This window comes from Nicotiana tabacum, chromosome 10 (assembly GCF_000715075.1).
Source record: "Nicotiana tabacum cultivar K326 chromosome 10, ASM71507v2, whole genome shotgun sequence".
NCBI classification, from domain to species: domain Eukaryota; kingdom Viridiplantae; phylum Streptophyta; class Magnoliopsida; order Solanales; family Solanaceae; genus Nicotiana; species Nicotiana tabacum.
Genome location: NC_134089.1, coordinates 162495858 through 162509307, shown reverse-complemented (window position 1 = coordinate 162509307; position 13450 = coordinate 162495858). Strand labels below are relative to the sequence as shown.

The window sequence follows — 13450 nt, the reverse complement described above, 5'->3', positions numbered from 1 at the left end:
GTCTTAAACAGATGAGAAGGCAAATGAGAAGTGTCTTTAAATCCTAAACATTAAGCCTTCTTTTATAGGGGGAAAATTTCCCCAACCCTTCTTTTCCCACCGATGTGGGACAAAATGTTTTGCCAAATTCAACATCTAGATTGTATGTATATGCAGAGTGGAAGAATGAAGTTACTACTTCATAAACGGTTCACGTTCATTCATACGACAATTTCTTAATTTTTGTGACTTTGTTTATGAAAAGATACAAGCTTTTCAGAAGGTTTGAAGTTACTGCCTTTACGACAATTTTGTCATTAAACCACGAATAATGTTACTTAACATTAACTTCCATTTGACTTCTTATGTTTTTCTAATGGAAGAAAACGTAGATGATTTGTCTATATAAGCATCATCATTTGTGAGTTAAACTACCACCAAAAAACATTTATTCTCTCATCCTCTCAAAAGACTATTCTTCTTCCTATTTTTCCTGGCAATTCCTTTTTTGCAAACTCCAAACTTCCACGATACAGTATTTATTCGATAAGTTATTTCTTTCTCTTATTATTCTTTGGTCAATATTATCAACTATTTTTCTATCACTGGGGAGGGTAGGATGCACAGTCCCACCCTGATAGACACTCGACTAAAGAAAAGATGAAAAAAAGTATTGATAGCAAGTAGTAATAATACAAATACGTGCATCTCTACTTTATTTCAGGAAATGATACAAGACTGATGATAGTACTGGTTTAGGCATGAATTCCTGCTTATTCTTGCTAAATTAGTTTTTCATGACAGTCTCAACAAAATGCCCGAGAGCTACATATGATGATCCGCCTTCTAATAACGCTGCTCTACTTTTGTCCTTCATCTCCATCACCTTAGCCCTGATTTTATTCTCTGAATCCATCAGCTTCCTAATTCCATCTTCTATCTCCTCAGCTTTAACCAGTGGTGGATTTGTCTTATTAAAATCTTCCCTGTAATCCATCTTAATCTCCACTGCCATCCCCAAATCCTTCACCAGTTGAAATGCATTGCTCTGTTGCTCTGCATACAATGGCCATGTTGCTATCGGTACTCCACTACGAACACTCTCCAAAGTTGAATTCCACCCACAATGCGACACGAATCCTCCTACTGCAGGATGAGACAAAATAGCCAACTGGGGTGCCCATCCTATCACCTTTCCTCTTCCTTTAGTCCTTTGAAAGAATCCCACCGGCAAGACTTCCTCTGGATTCTCGAATTCGCTTGGGAATTGTAGCGTGTCTTTTGGTGGCGGTCGTCTTAGCGACCACAAGAACCGGTTACCACTTCTCTCTAGAGCATTTGCTATTTCCTTCACTTGATCTTCTTCGAAAGATCCCTTGCTTCCAAAGCATAGGAACACCACTGATGAATGAGGCTGCTCGTCGAGCCACTTCATAATCATATCATATTCTTGATTGTGATCTTCATTCCCATCTCCAAGGTTAAGTATAGGCCCAACTGGGTAGATTGGTGGGATTTTCTCATCATCGGAAAGGGCTTTCAAAGCGTGTGATTCAAGCTCAGCGAATGTGTTCACCATAATTCCTTTCGTCTCCCTGAATCTTCGTGCATGATTGACGAACATGGTGCCACTTTTATCATTGTCTAGTATAATCCCGGGCAAACATTTGACTGGAATCGGATTAATGTAAGTTGAGATCGCTACTTCTGATTCAGGGTCTAGGTAATTATGAACTTTCGGACTGTATTCAATACTAAGACTTTGAAAATGGAGTTGGAGTCCAAGCATAGCTGCATTAGAAGTGTAGAAGACATAACTTGGGATTCCAAACTCGTTCGCCACATCAATCATCGCAGTGCAGAACATGTCTATTACAAATCCTTTGAGTTTCACAGAACTTGACGAACTAAAGGTTTCATTAACAGCATCTTTGACACGATCCTTGTAGCTGGAGATGTACTCAAAAAAATTGATGGCATTAAAACTGCTCATACTAACAGAGGTCTCAGGTTGAGAAAGTTGAAGCAGCGTTATACGAGAACTGTAGTCTGAGGACAGTGATTTAGTATATGATGGAATATTTGTTTCCAAAGGAAGCGTCATGATGAGAACTGTGATTGAAAGCTGTTCGTCTCTGTCGACTAGTTGCTTTGCCACCTCCACAGTGGGTACAAGGTGACCCATGCCAGGAGCAGGAATGAATACTAACTCTGTTGTCTTCATTTCCAGAATTCAGGGGTGTTTGAAAAATCTTCACTATGTTTCAGTGGGAGTTTTGGTGCTCACTGAGATATTCAGTCATTGGAGGTTTATATAATGTATATTATTCTTGGAGTGTAAGATTCAAGATTGGTTTGAACCTGAATGATGTCACTGCTTTGCTGGTTTGGTGAGAAGCAACTTCCTTGAACTAAATTTGGTAAGAATATTAAATTAGGATCAGATATTGTGTAATATGCAGTGTATAACAGTATGAATTTTGATAGGAAAGACGAACAATATAATGTTTCTTTATTACATCAGCAATAACGAATGATTTGATACATCGAAAGAGGACAAGTTCATACAAGGGCTGGTATGGTCTAAAGCTTAAGTTTATTTAATTAAACTATACGGTTAAAGTTGTTGGGAATAAACCCTCAACCAAAATAATATTTACGGTAATAAAAGCGGAATAATAATGTAGCATCTGTTGAATTTGACAAAATGTTTGTCCCACATCGGTGGGAAAACAAAAGTTGGAGGATTTTCCCCCTATAAAAGAAGGCTTAATGTTTAGGTTTTAAACACACCTCTCATTTGCCTTCTCATCTGTTTAAGGCATTTGTATCTTCTCTCTTTAGTATTATTTCACTTGTACTTTTGAAGTGAAATAAAATATTGGTTGTGTCCGAGGAGTAGACAAAATTAGCCGAACCTCGTAAATTCTGGTGTTCCCTTTATTGTTGCTTTATTGTCTTATTTATTATTTGGTGGCTGTCATAATTTTTGGTATAGTAGTTGTTACTTTTTCACACTATATACATTTGGCTTCCGCAACAATTGGTATCAGAGCCAAGGTACTGTCTAAGTATGCTCTGTGGTTGCAGCATAGTCTGATCTTCCACATCAGAAAAGATTTATCTTGGTAACTGAGTCAAGGTTCTGTCTGAGTATGCTCTGTGGTTGCAGCTTAGTCTGATCTTCCACACCAGAAAGGAAATAATCTTGATTTGTGTCGACAGCTATTAAATAATATTTGTGTCAAAGATGGGAGACAATAAACAAGAAGAATCTACATCAAGTGTCAACAATACGTCATCATTGGCATCTTCGCTTATGACAAGAATTGTGTCAAATGCGAAATTTGCGGTAGAAATATTTGACGGGTCCGAACATTTTGGGATGTGACAAGGCGAGGTTCTAGATGTCCTTTTTCAACAAGGGCTAGATCTGTCCATTGAAGAAAAGAAACCAGATGTTATTGGAGAAGAAGATTGGAGAATTATCAACCGTGTTGCTTGCGGTACCATTCGATCCTACCTTGCTAGAGAGCAGAAATATCCATACACAAAGGAAACTTCTGCAAGTAAATTATGGAAAGCACTGGAGGATAAATTTTTGAAGAAAAACAGTCAAAATAAATTGTACATGAAGAAGAGACTGTTTCACTTCACCTATGTTCCTGGTACCACGATGAATGAACATATCACCAGTTTCAATAAGTTGGTCACAGATTTGCAAAATATGGATACAACTTATGATGATGGTGACTTGGCCTTAATGTTGTTGGCGTCAACTTCCTGATGAGTACGAGCACCTTGAAACTACTCTACTCCATGGAAATGACGAAGTTTCTCTCAGAGAAATTTGTTCGGCTTTGTACAGCTATGAACAAAGAAAGCGAGAAAAACAGAAGGGCGGAGAAGGAGAAGCACTATTTGTGAGAGGTCGTCCTCAAAATCAAACGAGGACAAAGAAGGGAAGATCCAAGTCAAGATCCAGACCCAGCAAAAATGAATGTGCCTTTTGTCGAGAAAAAGGGCACTGGAAGAAAGACTGTCCGAAGTTGAAGAATAAGGCCAAACATAACAATGGAAAGGCCATTATGGATTCAAATGTAGCTGATTGTGATGATTCAGACTTCTCATTAGTTACAACAGAGTCATCAACATCATCAGACATATGGTTGATGGACTCGGCTTGTAGCTATCATATGTGTCCCAACAAGGACTGGTTCGTGGAATTTCAAGAAGGAGAATATGGAGTCGTCCACACAGCGGATAACAGCCCTCTTACCTCATATGGCATTGGTTCAATACGATTAAGGAACCATGATGGAATGATCAGAACATTAACAGATGTTCGATATGTACCGGATTTGAAGAAGAATCTCATCTCTGTGGGAGCCCTAGAATCAAAAGGGTTCAAAATCATTACAGAAAATGGAGTGATGAGAGTATGCTCCGGTGCACTAGTGGTAATGAAGGCTAATCGGAAGAATAATAATGTGTACCGCTATCGTGGCAGTACAGTTATTGGGACAGCGACAGTGACATCCAGTGACGACAAAGAGGCAGAAGCAACCAAGCTATGGCACATGCGCTTGGGACATGATGGAGGAAAATCCTTGAAAACTCTATCAGATCAAGGATTGTTAAAAGGAGTAAAGGCTTGCAACTTGGAGTTTTGTGAGCATTGTGTCAAAGGGAAACAGACAAGGGTTAAATTTGGTACATCGATCCATAATACTAAAGGCATTTTGGATTATGTACACTCTGATGTTTGGGGTCCTTCCAAAACACCTTCATTGGGTGGGAAGCACTATTTTGTAACCTTTGTTGATGATTTTTCCCGAAGAGTATGGGTGTATACAATGAAGAGCAAAGATGAAGTGTTGGGAATTTTTCTCAAATGGAAGACGATGGTGGAGAATCAGACAGGCAGGAGGATCAAGTGTATTCGCACAGACAATGGAGGTGAATACAAAAATGATCATTTCAATAAGGTATGTGAAAATGATGGCATCGTCCGACACTTCACTGTTAGACATACACCACAACAAAATGGAGTGGCAGAACGTATGAACCGGACCTTGCTGGAGAAGGTACGGTGTATGTTGTCCAATGCTGGCTTGGGCAAAGAATTTTGGGCTGAGGCAATTACATATGCATGCCACCTCATTAATCGCTTACCATCTGCTGCTATTAATGGCAAGACACCATTTGAAAAATGGTATGGAAAACCTACTGTAGATTATAACTCTTTGCACGTGTTTGGCTCAACTGCATATTATCATGTGACGGAGTCAAAATTGGATCCAAGGGCAAAGAAGGCTATTTTTATGGGAATTACTTCTGGAGTCAAAGGATATCGATTATGGTGTCCTATGACAAAGAAAGTAATATTCAGCAGGGATGTTACCTTTGATGAATCTGCTATGGTAAATAAGGTAACAGAAGATACCAAACAAAATAAAGGTGCTTCTAAGCAGGTGGAGTTTGAGTGAAAATTTATTTTTCCTACACAAGAAGCAGAGGAGGAAACAAATGAAGATTATCCTCTAGAAGGAGAGCCAGTAGAGGAGATTCCAACTCAGGAACCTCAACAACAACTTGAATCAATAGCAACCAGCAGGCCAAAAAGAACAATAACGAAACCTGTTCGTCTCATAGAGACGGTTGCTTGTGCAACCTCAATTGTAGCTGATGATGTTCCTACTACTTATAAAGACGTTGTCCAAAGTTCAAAAGAAGATAAGTGGAGGATTGCCATGAATGATGAAATACAGTCCCTTCATCAGAATCATACATGGAGATTGGCCAATCTCCCGAAGGGAAAGAAAGCAATTGGGTGCAAATGGGTATTTGCAAAGAAGGAAGGATTTCCTAACCAAGTAGATGTTCGCTTCAAAGCAAGATTGGTGGCCAAAGGATATGCTCAAAAGGAGGGAATTGATTACAATGAAGTGTTTTCTCCAGTTGTAAAACATTCCTCCATTAGAATTATGTTGGCTTTAGTAGCACAACTGGATTTGGAACTAGTTCAGATGGATGTAAAAACTGCGTTTTTACATGGAAACTTGGAGGAGGAAATCTACATGACTCAGCCAGAAGGATTCAAAGTTGCTGGAAAAGAAAATATGGTGTGCAAACTTGAAAAAATCGTTGTACGGATTGAAACAATCTTCTAGACAATGGTACAAGCGATTTGACGAGTTTATGTTGCGACAAGGGTACAAGAGAAGCAAATACGATCATTGTGTGTATTTGCACAAGCTTAAAGATGGTTCCTTTGTATATCTTCTCCTATATGTTGATGATATGTTGATAGCTTCCAAAAATTTGGAAGAAATTGATAAGTTGAAGATTCAACTGAAGAAGGAGTTCGAGATGAAGGATTTGGGTGAGGCAAAGAAAATTCTTGGCATGGAGATAATTAGAGATAGACATTCAAAGAAACACTGTTTATCTCAAAAGGAATATTTGAAGAGAGTACTTCAACGTTTTGGCATAGATGACAAGACTAAGCCAGTTAGTACTCCACTTGCTTCCCATTTTAAGCTAAGTACTACTATGTCGCCAATGGATGAAGTTGAACGAAAGTATATGTCAAAGGTACCATACACAAATGTTGTTGGTAGCTTGATGTATGCAATGGTTTGCACAAGGCCTGACATTTCACAAGCTGTTGGAGTTATTAGCAGATATATGCACAATCCAGGGAAGGAGCATTGACAAGCTGTGAAGTGGATTCTACGGTATATTCATAATACTGTAGATGTCGGGTTAGTTTTTGAGCAGGAAGACAATCAGTCTGTAGTTGGATATTGTGACTCAGATTTTGCGGGTGATCTGGACAAACGAAGATCAACTACTGGTTATGTGTTTACTTTTGCAAAGGCACCAGTTAGTTGGAAGTCTACTTTGCAGTCAACAGTTGCTTTGTCTACAACAGAGGCAGAGTACATGGCTATTACAGAGGCTGTGAAAGAGGCAATTTGGCTTCAAGGATTGCTAAAGGAGCTTGGTGTTGAACAAAAAGGTATCACAATTTTTTGTGATAGTCAAAGTGCTATTCAATTAGCGAAGAACCAAGTTTATCATGCAAGGACGAAGCACATTGATGTTCGATATCATTTTGTACGAGAAATCATAGAAGAAGGTGGAGTCACAGTGAAGAAAATTCATACTACGGAGAATCCTGCTGATATGCTGACAAAGGTGGTGACTGCGATCAAGTTTCAACATTGTTTGAATTTGATCAACATTGTTGAACACTGAAGATTGAAGATGAAGACACAACCAAAATTTGTTATTGAGAGAAAATTGAAGATGTGAAATTTTGCCAAGGTGGAGATTTGTTGAATTTGACAAAATGTTTGTCCCACATCGGTGGGAAAACAAAAGTTGGGGGATTTTCCCCCTATAAAAGAAGGCTTAATGTTTAGGTTTTAAACACACCTCTCATTTGCCTTCTCATCTGTTTAAGGCATTTGTATCTTCTCTCTTTAGTATTATTTTACTTGTATTTTTGGAGTGAAATAAAATATTGGTTGTGTCCGAGGAGTAGGCAAAATTAGCCGAACCTCGTAAATTCTGGTGTTCCCTTTATTGTTGCTTTATTGTCTTATTTATTATTTGGTGGCTGTCATAATTTTTGGTATAGTAGTTGTGACTTATTCACACTATATACATTTGGCTTCCGCAACAACATCGAGATACGGTAATTAACAAGAATAAAAGAGTAACAATGACACCAAGATTTTTACGTGAAAAACCCTTCTGAATAAGGGAAAAACCACGACTCCGAGAGGAGCAACTGATATCACTATAGTAAAGAATTTACACTTTATAGGCCCAAGTAAAATACTATAAAGACCACTACAATACTCAAAAGAAATAACCCTCTTTTGATATTTCACCTCACTACGATATCACTCACACTCTCTATTTTCTTCACAGACTATTTTCTTATATCCTGTCTGTGAAACCTCACTCTTTCTTTCTAGCTCTCAGATATATTTTCTTCTGAGATTGATGATGTTAAAAATGAGAGCCGAAGCTCTCATTTTATAGGCAGAATACAGCCTACCACATTTGATATTACAGGTGCAGACTGCTTAATTTGACAAAAGTTAACAAAGGAAGAGAATTCTTCCATAATTCAAGGGCTGGACTCCACAAAAGTTTACTTCTTTACTAACGGAAATTTATTAAAATTACCCCTATGGAGCTTTAGCATAGAGTAGCAGAGCCTTGACCCGATTAAACCTCGATCTAGTAGATTCGATGCATCAAAATACTTGGGGGAAAACTGTTTAAATTTATCCATCTACATTTGTTTTGGTTTTAGAATTACATTCCAATTATACTTCGGTTCATTTGTTTCTTTAAAGCTTATATTTGAAATTCTACTACTGTAAACCAACATCTACAAGTCAAAATACAAATGCAGTCCTCTTTATCTAAAAGAAGCTGCTATGTGGTCTATTCATTTCATCTCTAAAACAAATTTTGGTTCTTTCTTATACTGTGTAAGAAATATAATAAGATAAGGAAAAAGAAAGTTTATCCCATGAGATTGTACAAAACAAAGAAGCAGTCAATCTCTAGCCCAAATAACTCTTCTTCATCGTAAACAATTAAAACCAGTGCAAGAAACATCAAGGAAATAGGAAATAGCAATATGAGAAGAAAAATAGTGGCACCTCCAGTTAAAAAATTGATGGCCAGAAAATGAGTAGGGTAAGAACTATTTAAGAAACAGTACCATTAGTGAATGAAACTTGGTGACAGCCTTCTTTTGCGCATATTTGCCTCCCAATACTTGACATTTTGGAGCAGTTCACTAGAAAAATATGTAGTCTCTTGGCATGCAAATAAAGTAGAGATGTTCTCTGCAACTATCGCCGGGAACGACTTTTTCCAAGACTACTGGAACCAATTACAACACAAGATTTTACCACCATGAATGTCAATATATAAAAGGATATCCCACGGCTTAACACAATTCTTCCTCTTAAATAGGCAACAACAATAACCCAGTAAAATCTCACAAGAGGTCTGGGATGATAGTGTGTACGCAGACCTTACCCCTACCCGGGCAATAGAGATGTTATTTATGATGAAAAGGAAAATTTCAAAAAGAAAAGAAAAAAAGGAAGAAGGAAATTTTGCCACCTCTTAAATTCTTATCTGCTCACATACACATATCACACACGCTACAATAAGCACAGCACAGATATTTTTCATTATGCATTTGCACACTCAGAGGGAGGGACCACGCTCAGTTTTTAACAATATTCACTCTCAACACAAAAGTGTTATTGTGTTGAGCTACGAATAAATTGTACGTGTAATATATAGAATATAAAGGAGAATTCTTGTAAAAAAATGTTTATCTTATTTATGACAATCCAAAGGTTGATCTCAATCAACACGTTCCAAAGCACACAAGGCACACAACCAAGGAAGAATCTTCCATGTAATCAATACAAATCAATAAATCATGGGAAAATGCAAAATCAAAAAAATTACAGTCACATCCTGTATAACACTCTGTCAAGAGATAAGACAGAAAAAAATTTAAAAGAAAAAGACAAATAATGTGAAATTGATAATAATCAGTGTTGATCAAATTAAGCCCATTTGGCTATGAGAGCCATGAGTCCAGCACCAAGAAGAAGTGAAACATTGGCACCTAATTGAAGTTTTCCATTGCCTTGCATTCTTGGATGCATAAAATCAGCAGCCAAAAAATCAACTAATGCCATATAAATCAAGATACCAGCTGATGCTGAATTAAATACTCCTTCCACAATGAGAGCCGTTGGACTGTTTTCATCGTAAACATTTGTTATTCCTAGTCCAATTGCAATACCCACTGGAGTTGTAAGTGAGAAAAATAAAGCCATTATTGCCACTGCCCGAGTCTTGAATTTTGCCTGCATGAAGGGCCAAAAAAGAGTTTAAGCTTTGTTTGCTGACATGTAAGAAATATTTATACAATGACCTATTTACAAAGTGGTTAATTATATGTAACTCAATTTAACAAGTATTGACAACTCGAAATGGCGGGGAAAGAAAGGTTTCCTTTTTCTAGGGTACTCTCGGGAACAGATCAAGTGGAGACAGGGTGGGGGCATAGAGGATTAGAGTACGTGGCTATGAATCACAGTGTTAGGGGTTCGAATCCCTTCTCGCCCACAACAGCCCAGAAGGGAAGTACCTTTTCGCAATAGCGAACCAAAAACTATGGAACTTGGGCGTGGGCCTTTTGTCGAACCAAAATCATAACCTTTAAGATACTATCTATTAAAACTATCACTAAGATTATAGTATTGACCCAAACCAAACAAGCTTCCTGAAGAATAGTAGAGCGGCCAATAACTCCATCATTGTTCAAGAAGTTATCACACATTATAATAAGATGAGAGGTAAAAGTACCAATATGATTAATTATGAAAATTGATCTTTGAAAAGATGAAGTGATATATATATTACCTGAGCAATGCATCCACCAAGTCCCATGCCTTCGAAAAATTGATGAAAAGTCAAAGCACCAACAAGAGGCCTTATGGTTTTGGGACTTTCAGAAGCACCCAAAGCTATTCCTATTATCACAGAATGCACTATTATCCCCATTTCCAATACCTGCATGCCCCAGGAGAAATGGAGAAATGTTAATGATAATAGAGTTTAACATCTATATATAAATAATGTAAAAATAAATATTAATCCATTCGTTTTAATTTATGTGAATCTATTTAACTAGGTACGGAGTTCAAGAAAAAAGAGAAGACTTTTGAACTTGTGGTGTAAAATAAGGCACATATATATTTTTTGTGACTATAAATCACTACAACAACAACAACAAAAAACCTAGTGCAATCCCACACGTGGGGTCTTGGAAGGGTAATGGGTACGCAAACGTTACTGCTACCTTATGAAGGAAGAGAGGTTGTTTCGATAGACCCTCGGCTCAAGAACAGTGATAAGGACACAATAAACAAACAGTAACAACAACAAGGAAATAAGATAACAGAAACAAACAGCACAACATGTAATAGCAAAGAATCTAGGAAATACGAAACTATAAGAGAAGTGCGAAAATTACCGGCAATAATGCCATATCGTCTAACAACAAGTAACTCGGAATAGGAGAATACAAGACTAGTACTAATACTACTAGTACGACTAGTAGAGACTCTCGACTACCTGTCAACCCACAACCCTAATTCTCGACTTCCACAGCTTTCTATCAAGGGTAATGTCCTAGATAAGCTAAAGTAGTGACATGTCCTGCCTAATCACCCCTCCCCAATACTTCTTAGGCCTCCCTCTACCTCACCTCTGACCTGCCATGGTCAACCTCTCACATCTCCTACCGGGACATCGGTGTCTCTCCCCTTCACATGCCTGAACCATCTCAGCCTCGATTCCCGCAACTTCTCTTCCACAGGAGCCACATCCACCTTATCCCTAATAACTTCAATCCTAATTCGGTCTTTTCTGGTATGCCCACACATCCATCTCAACATCCTCATCTTTGCTACTTTTATCTTCTGGATGGTTATAAATCACTTTCCAAATAAGGAAGTAGCTATTCTCTTTGGAACGGATTAAAAAAATATAGATTCACATAAGTTAAAACGGGGAGAGTATAAACAAGGGTGATAGTGCCTCCTTTTTCATCTTTTTTTTTTTTTGCGAATTGGAAATGTATAGGACAACGAGGGTTAGTGAGGGGAAAAAACAAAAAGGAAGAAACAGGAATTATCAATGAAAATAGTTCCGCGCATTCTATTATCCAGAAAAAAATAACTCATCCGAAAAAACTTCCCTTTTTTCTGATGAGTTGAACAGTATATTGTTTAAGTTCTCGTTATGATATCATATTGTTGACTTCAGTATAAAATTCTCAAATCTCTACGGCATTGAAAATTGTTTATATCCACGCTATTGAGTTGATTACAAAAATTTGTGCTTTCGCCGATTCTTTTTTCCTTTTGGTTAACACAAATGATAGATTATATACAAAATTCATACAGAAGAAAAACTTCTTCAACCTTAAAATTGCTCAGGAATTATAGTTAATCTCAACGGAAAAAACGAAAAAATAAAACCACCTTCATAACAATCTTAAGTTGACATAAATATCAATTAGGAAAAAGAGGAATAGCTAAGGAGAACTAAGAGACACTCTTTTTTTAAGTCTAGTAGTATCGATAGTGAGAAACACACACTTAAGAACAAGGCATGGTTCAATTTTCATGACTATCCTCCTTTTCCTTTTCCTTCTTGATACCCCAATGTGATAAAAGAAATATTTAAAAGGTACTTCTATATGATGTGTTCGATTAAACACAAAATTTAAGAAAGAAAAAAATTATTAAATTTATGATTTTAAACAAGCCAAAGAAATTTATGTGACTATAAATATGTGTCATTAAGGTTAAATGAAAAGTTCAGATTTAAATAGTTACTAAATATAAATAGATAGTATATATTTTTGGGATTAACTAAAAAGAAAAGAGTATCATGTAAATTGACGCATAATGAGTAAGTAATATTGGAGTTAGGGTTACCTGAGATACAACACGATAACGAAGGAGCTCGGAACTAGAATCACCCAGCAGTGATGATGAACCATGTGCATGGCCATGTGAATGAACATGTATAGCTCCTCCTTCATCTCCAGACTGAGCCACCAATCCATTTTTCGTATCATTTTTGTTACTGAAATATGAAGTTGCATAAGTGTCCACCATTAGAGTTCCCATTGCAGAAACCATTGCGATAAATCCACTGAATGGAAAATTTCCCCACGGATTCTCTTTCAAACATGGCGATGTTAAGCTTTCAAATGCATCAGGGAGTACATGTATAAACCCTGTCGCGAGGATCACACCAGCAGCAAAAGCTTTGATTATGAAGAAGAAATTCTTCTCTGGGCTCAAAGCTGGAATTGCTTTTCCTAGTACAGGAATACAAACCCCAATTGCACTGGCAATCAAAATGGAAGCGATTGCTACCATTTTATATTTCAGTGCTTCAGGTTTGTTTCTTTCTTCATCCTCAGAATCACAAGTACATTCTCCTAATACTATAGCAGGAAGAAGCAAGAGAATGTACCAAAAAACTACTTTTTCTAACTTTGTCATGACTCTAGGTTTAGAAAACCAAAAAGGTTTGTGGAAGTATGATTGAGAGAAATGAAACACTTAGAATCTGAAGTGTTTAACAAATTCCAATGTCAAAATCGTGGTGATCTATGCTTCTTAATTATATGTGATCCAAATTGATAGTTTGGCTCTTATATTAGCACTTGAAAATGGCTGAGAGAAAATCAAGAAAAAACTGCCATAAATTTTGTAAATTAAAAAGTAAAAGTCAAAGGAAAAGTCGGGTGCATGAAGCATTCCGTCTTCACAACTTCACGTAGGATTCAGGAAAATGCGTACATCAATGAGGTGTGACGTAGACAGTC

General features: G+C 37.3%; 2 protein-coding genes across 3 annotated transcripts; both read right to left on the bottom strand.

Moving 5' to 3' along the window:
* Positions 1-666: 666 nt before the first annotated feature.
* LOC107832009 (anthocyanidin 3-O-glucosyltransferase 2-like) lies at positions 667-9275 on the bottom strand. Of its 2 annotated transcripts, XM_075222404.1 has the most exons (2): positions 8732-9275; positions 667-2390 (listed from the first exon to the last, which is right to left on the bottom strand). In XM_075222404.1, exon 2 carries the CDS (start codon positions 2201-2203, stop codon positions 767-769), a length of 1437 nt encoding a protein of 478 aa, XP_075078505.1. In that variant the 5' UTR covers positions 2204-2390; positions 8732-9275; the 3' UTR covers positions 667-766. The 2 variants fall into 2 exon arrangements, with proteins under 2 accessions (XP_075078505.1, NP_001313198.1); NM_001326269.1 differs by lacking the exon at positions 8732-9275 and having other exon boundaries at positions 671-2247.
* Positions 9276-9408: 133 nt separating this feature from the next.
* Positions 9409-13213, bottom strand: LOC107774100 (zinc transporter 5-like). The gene is made up of 3 exons (XM_016593570.2): positions 12549-13213; positions 10465-10614; positions 9409-9905 (listed from the first exon to the last, which is right to left on the bottom strand). Exons 1-3 carry the CDS (start codon positions 13122-13124, stop codon positions 9600-9602), a joined length of 1032 nt encoding a protein of 343 aa, XP_016449056.1. The 5' UTR covers positions 13125-13213; the 3' UTR covers positions 9409-9599.
* Positions 13214-13450: the final 237 nt, after the last annotated feature.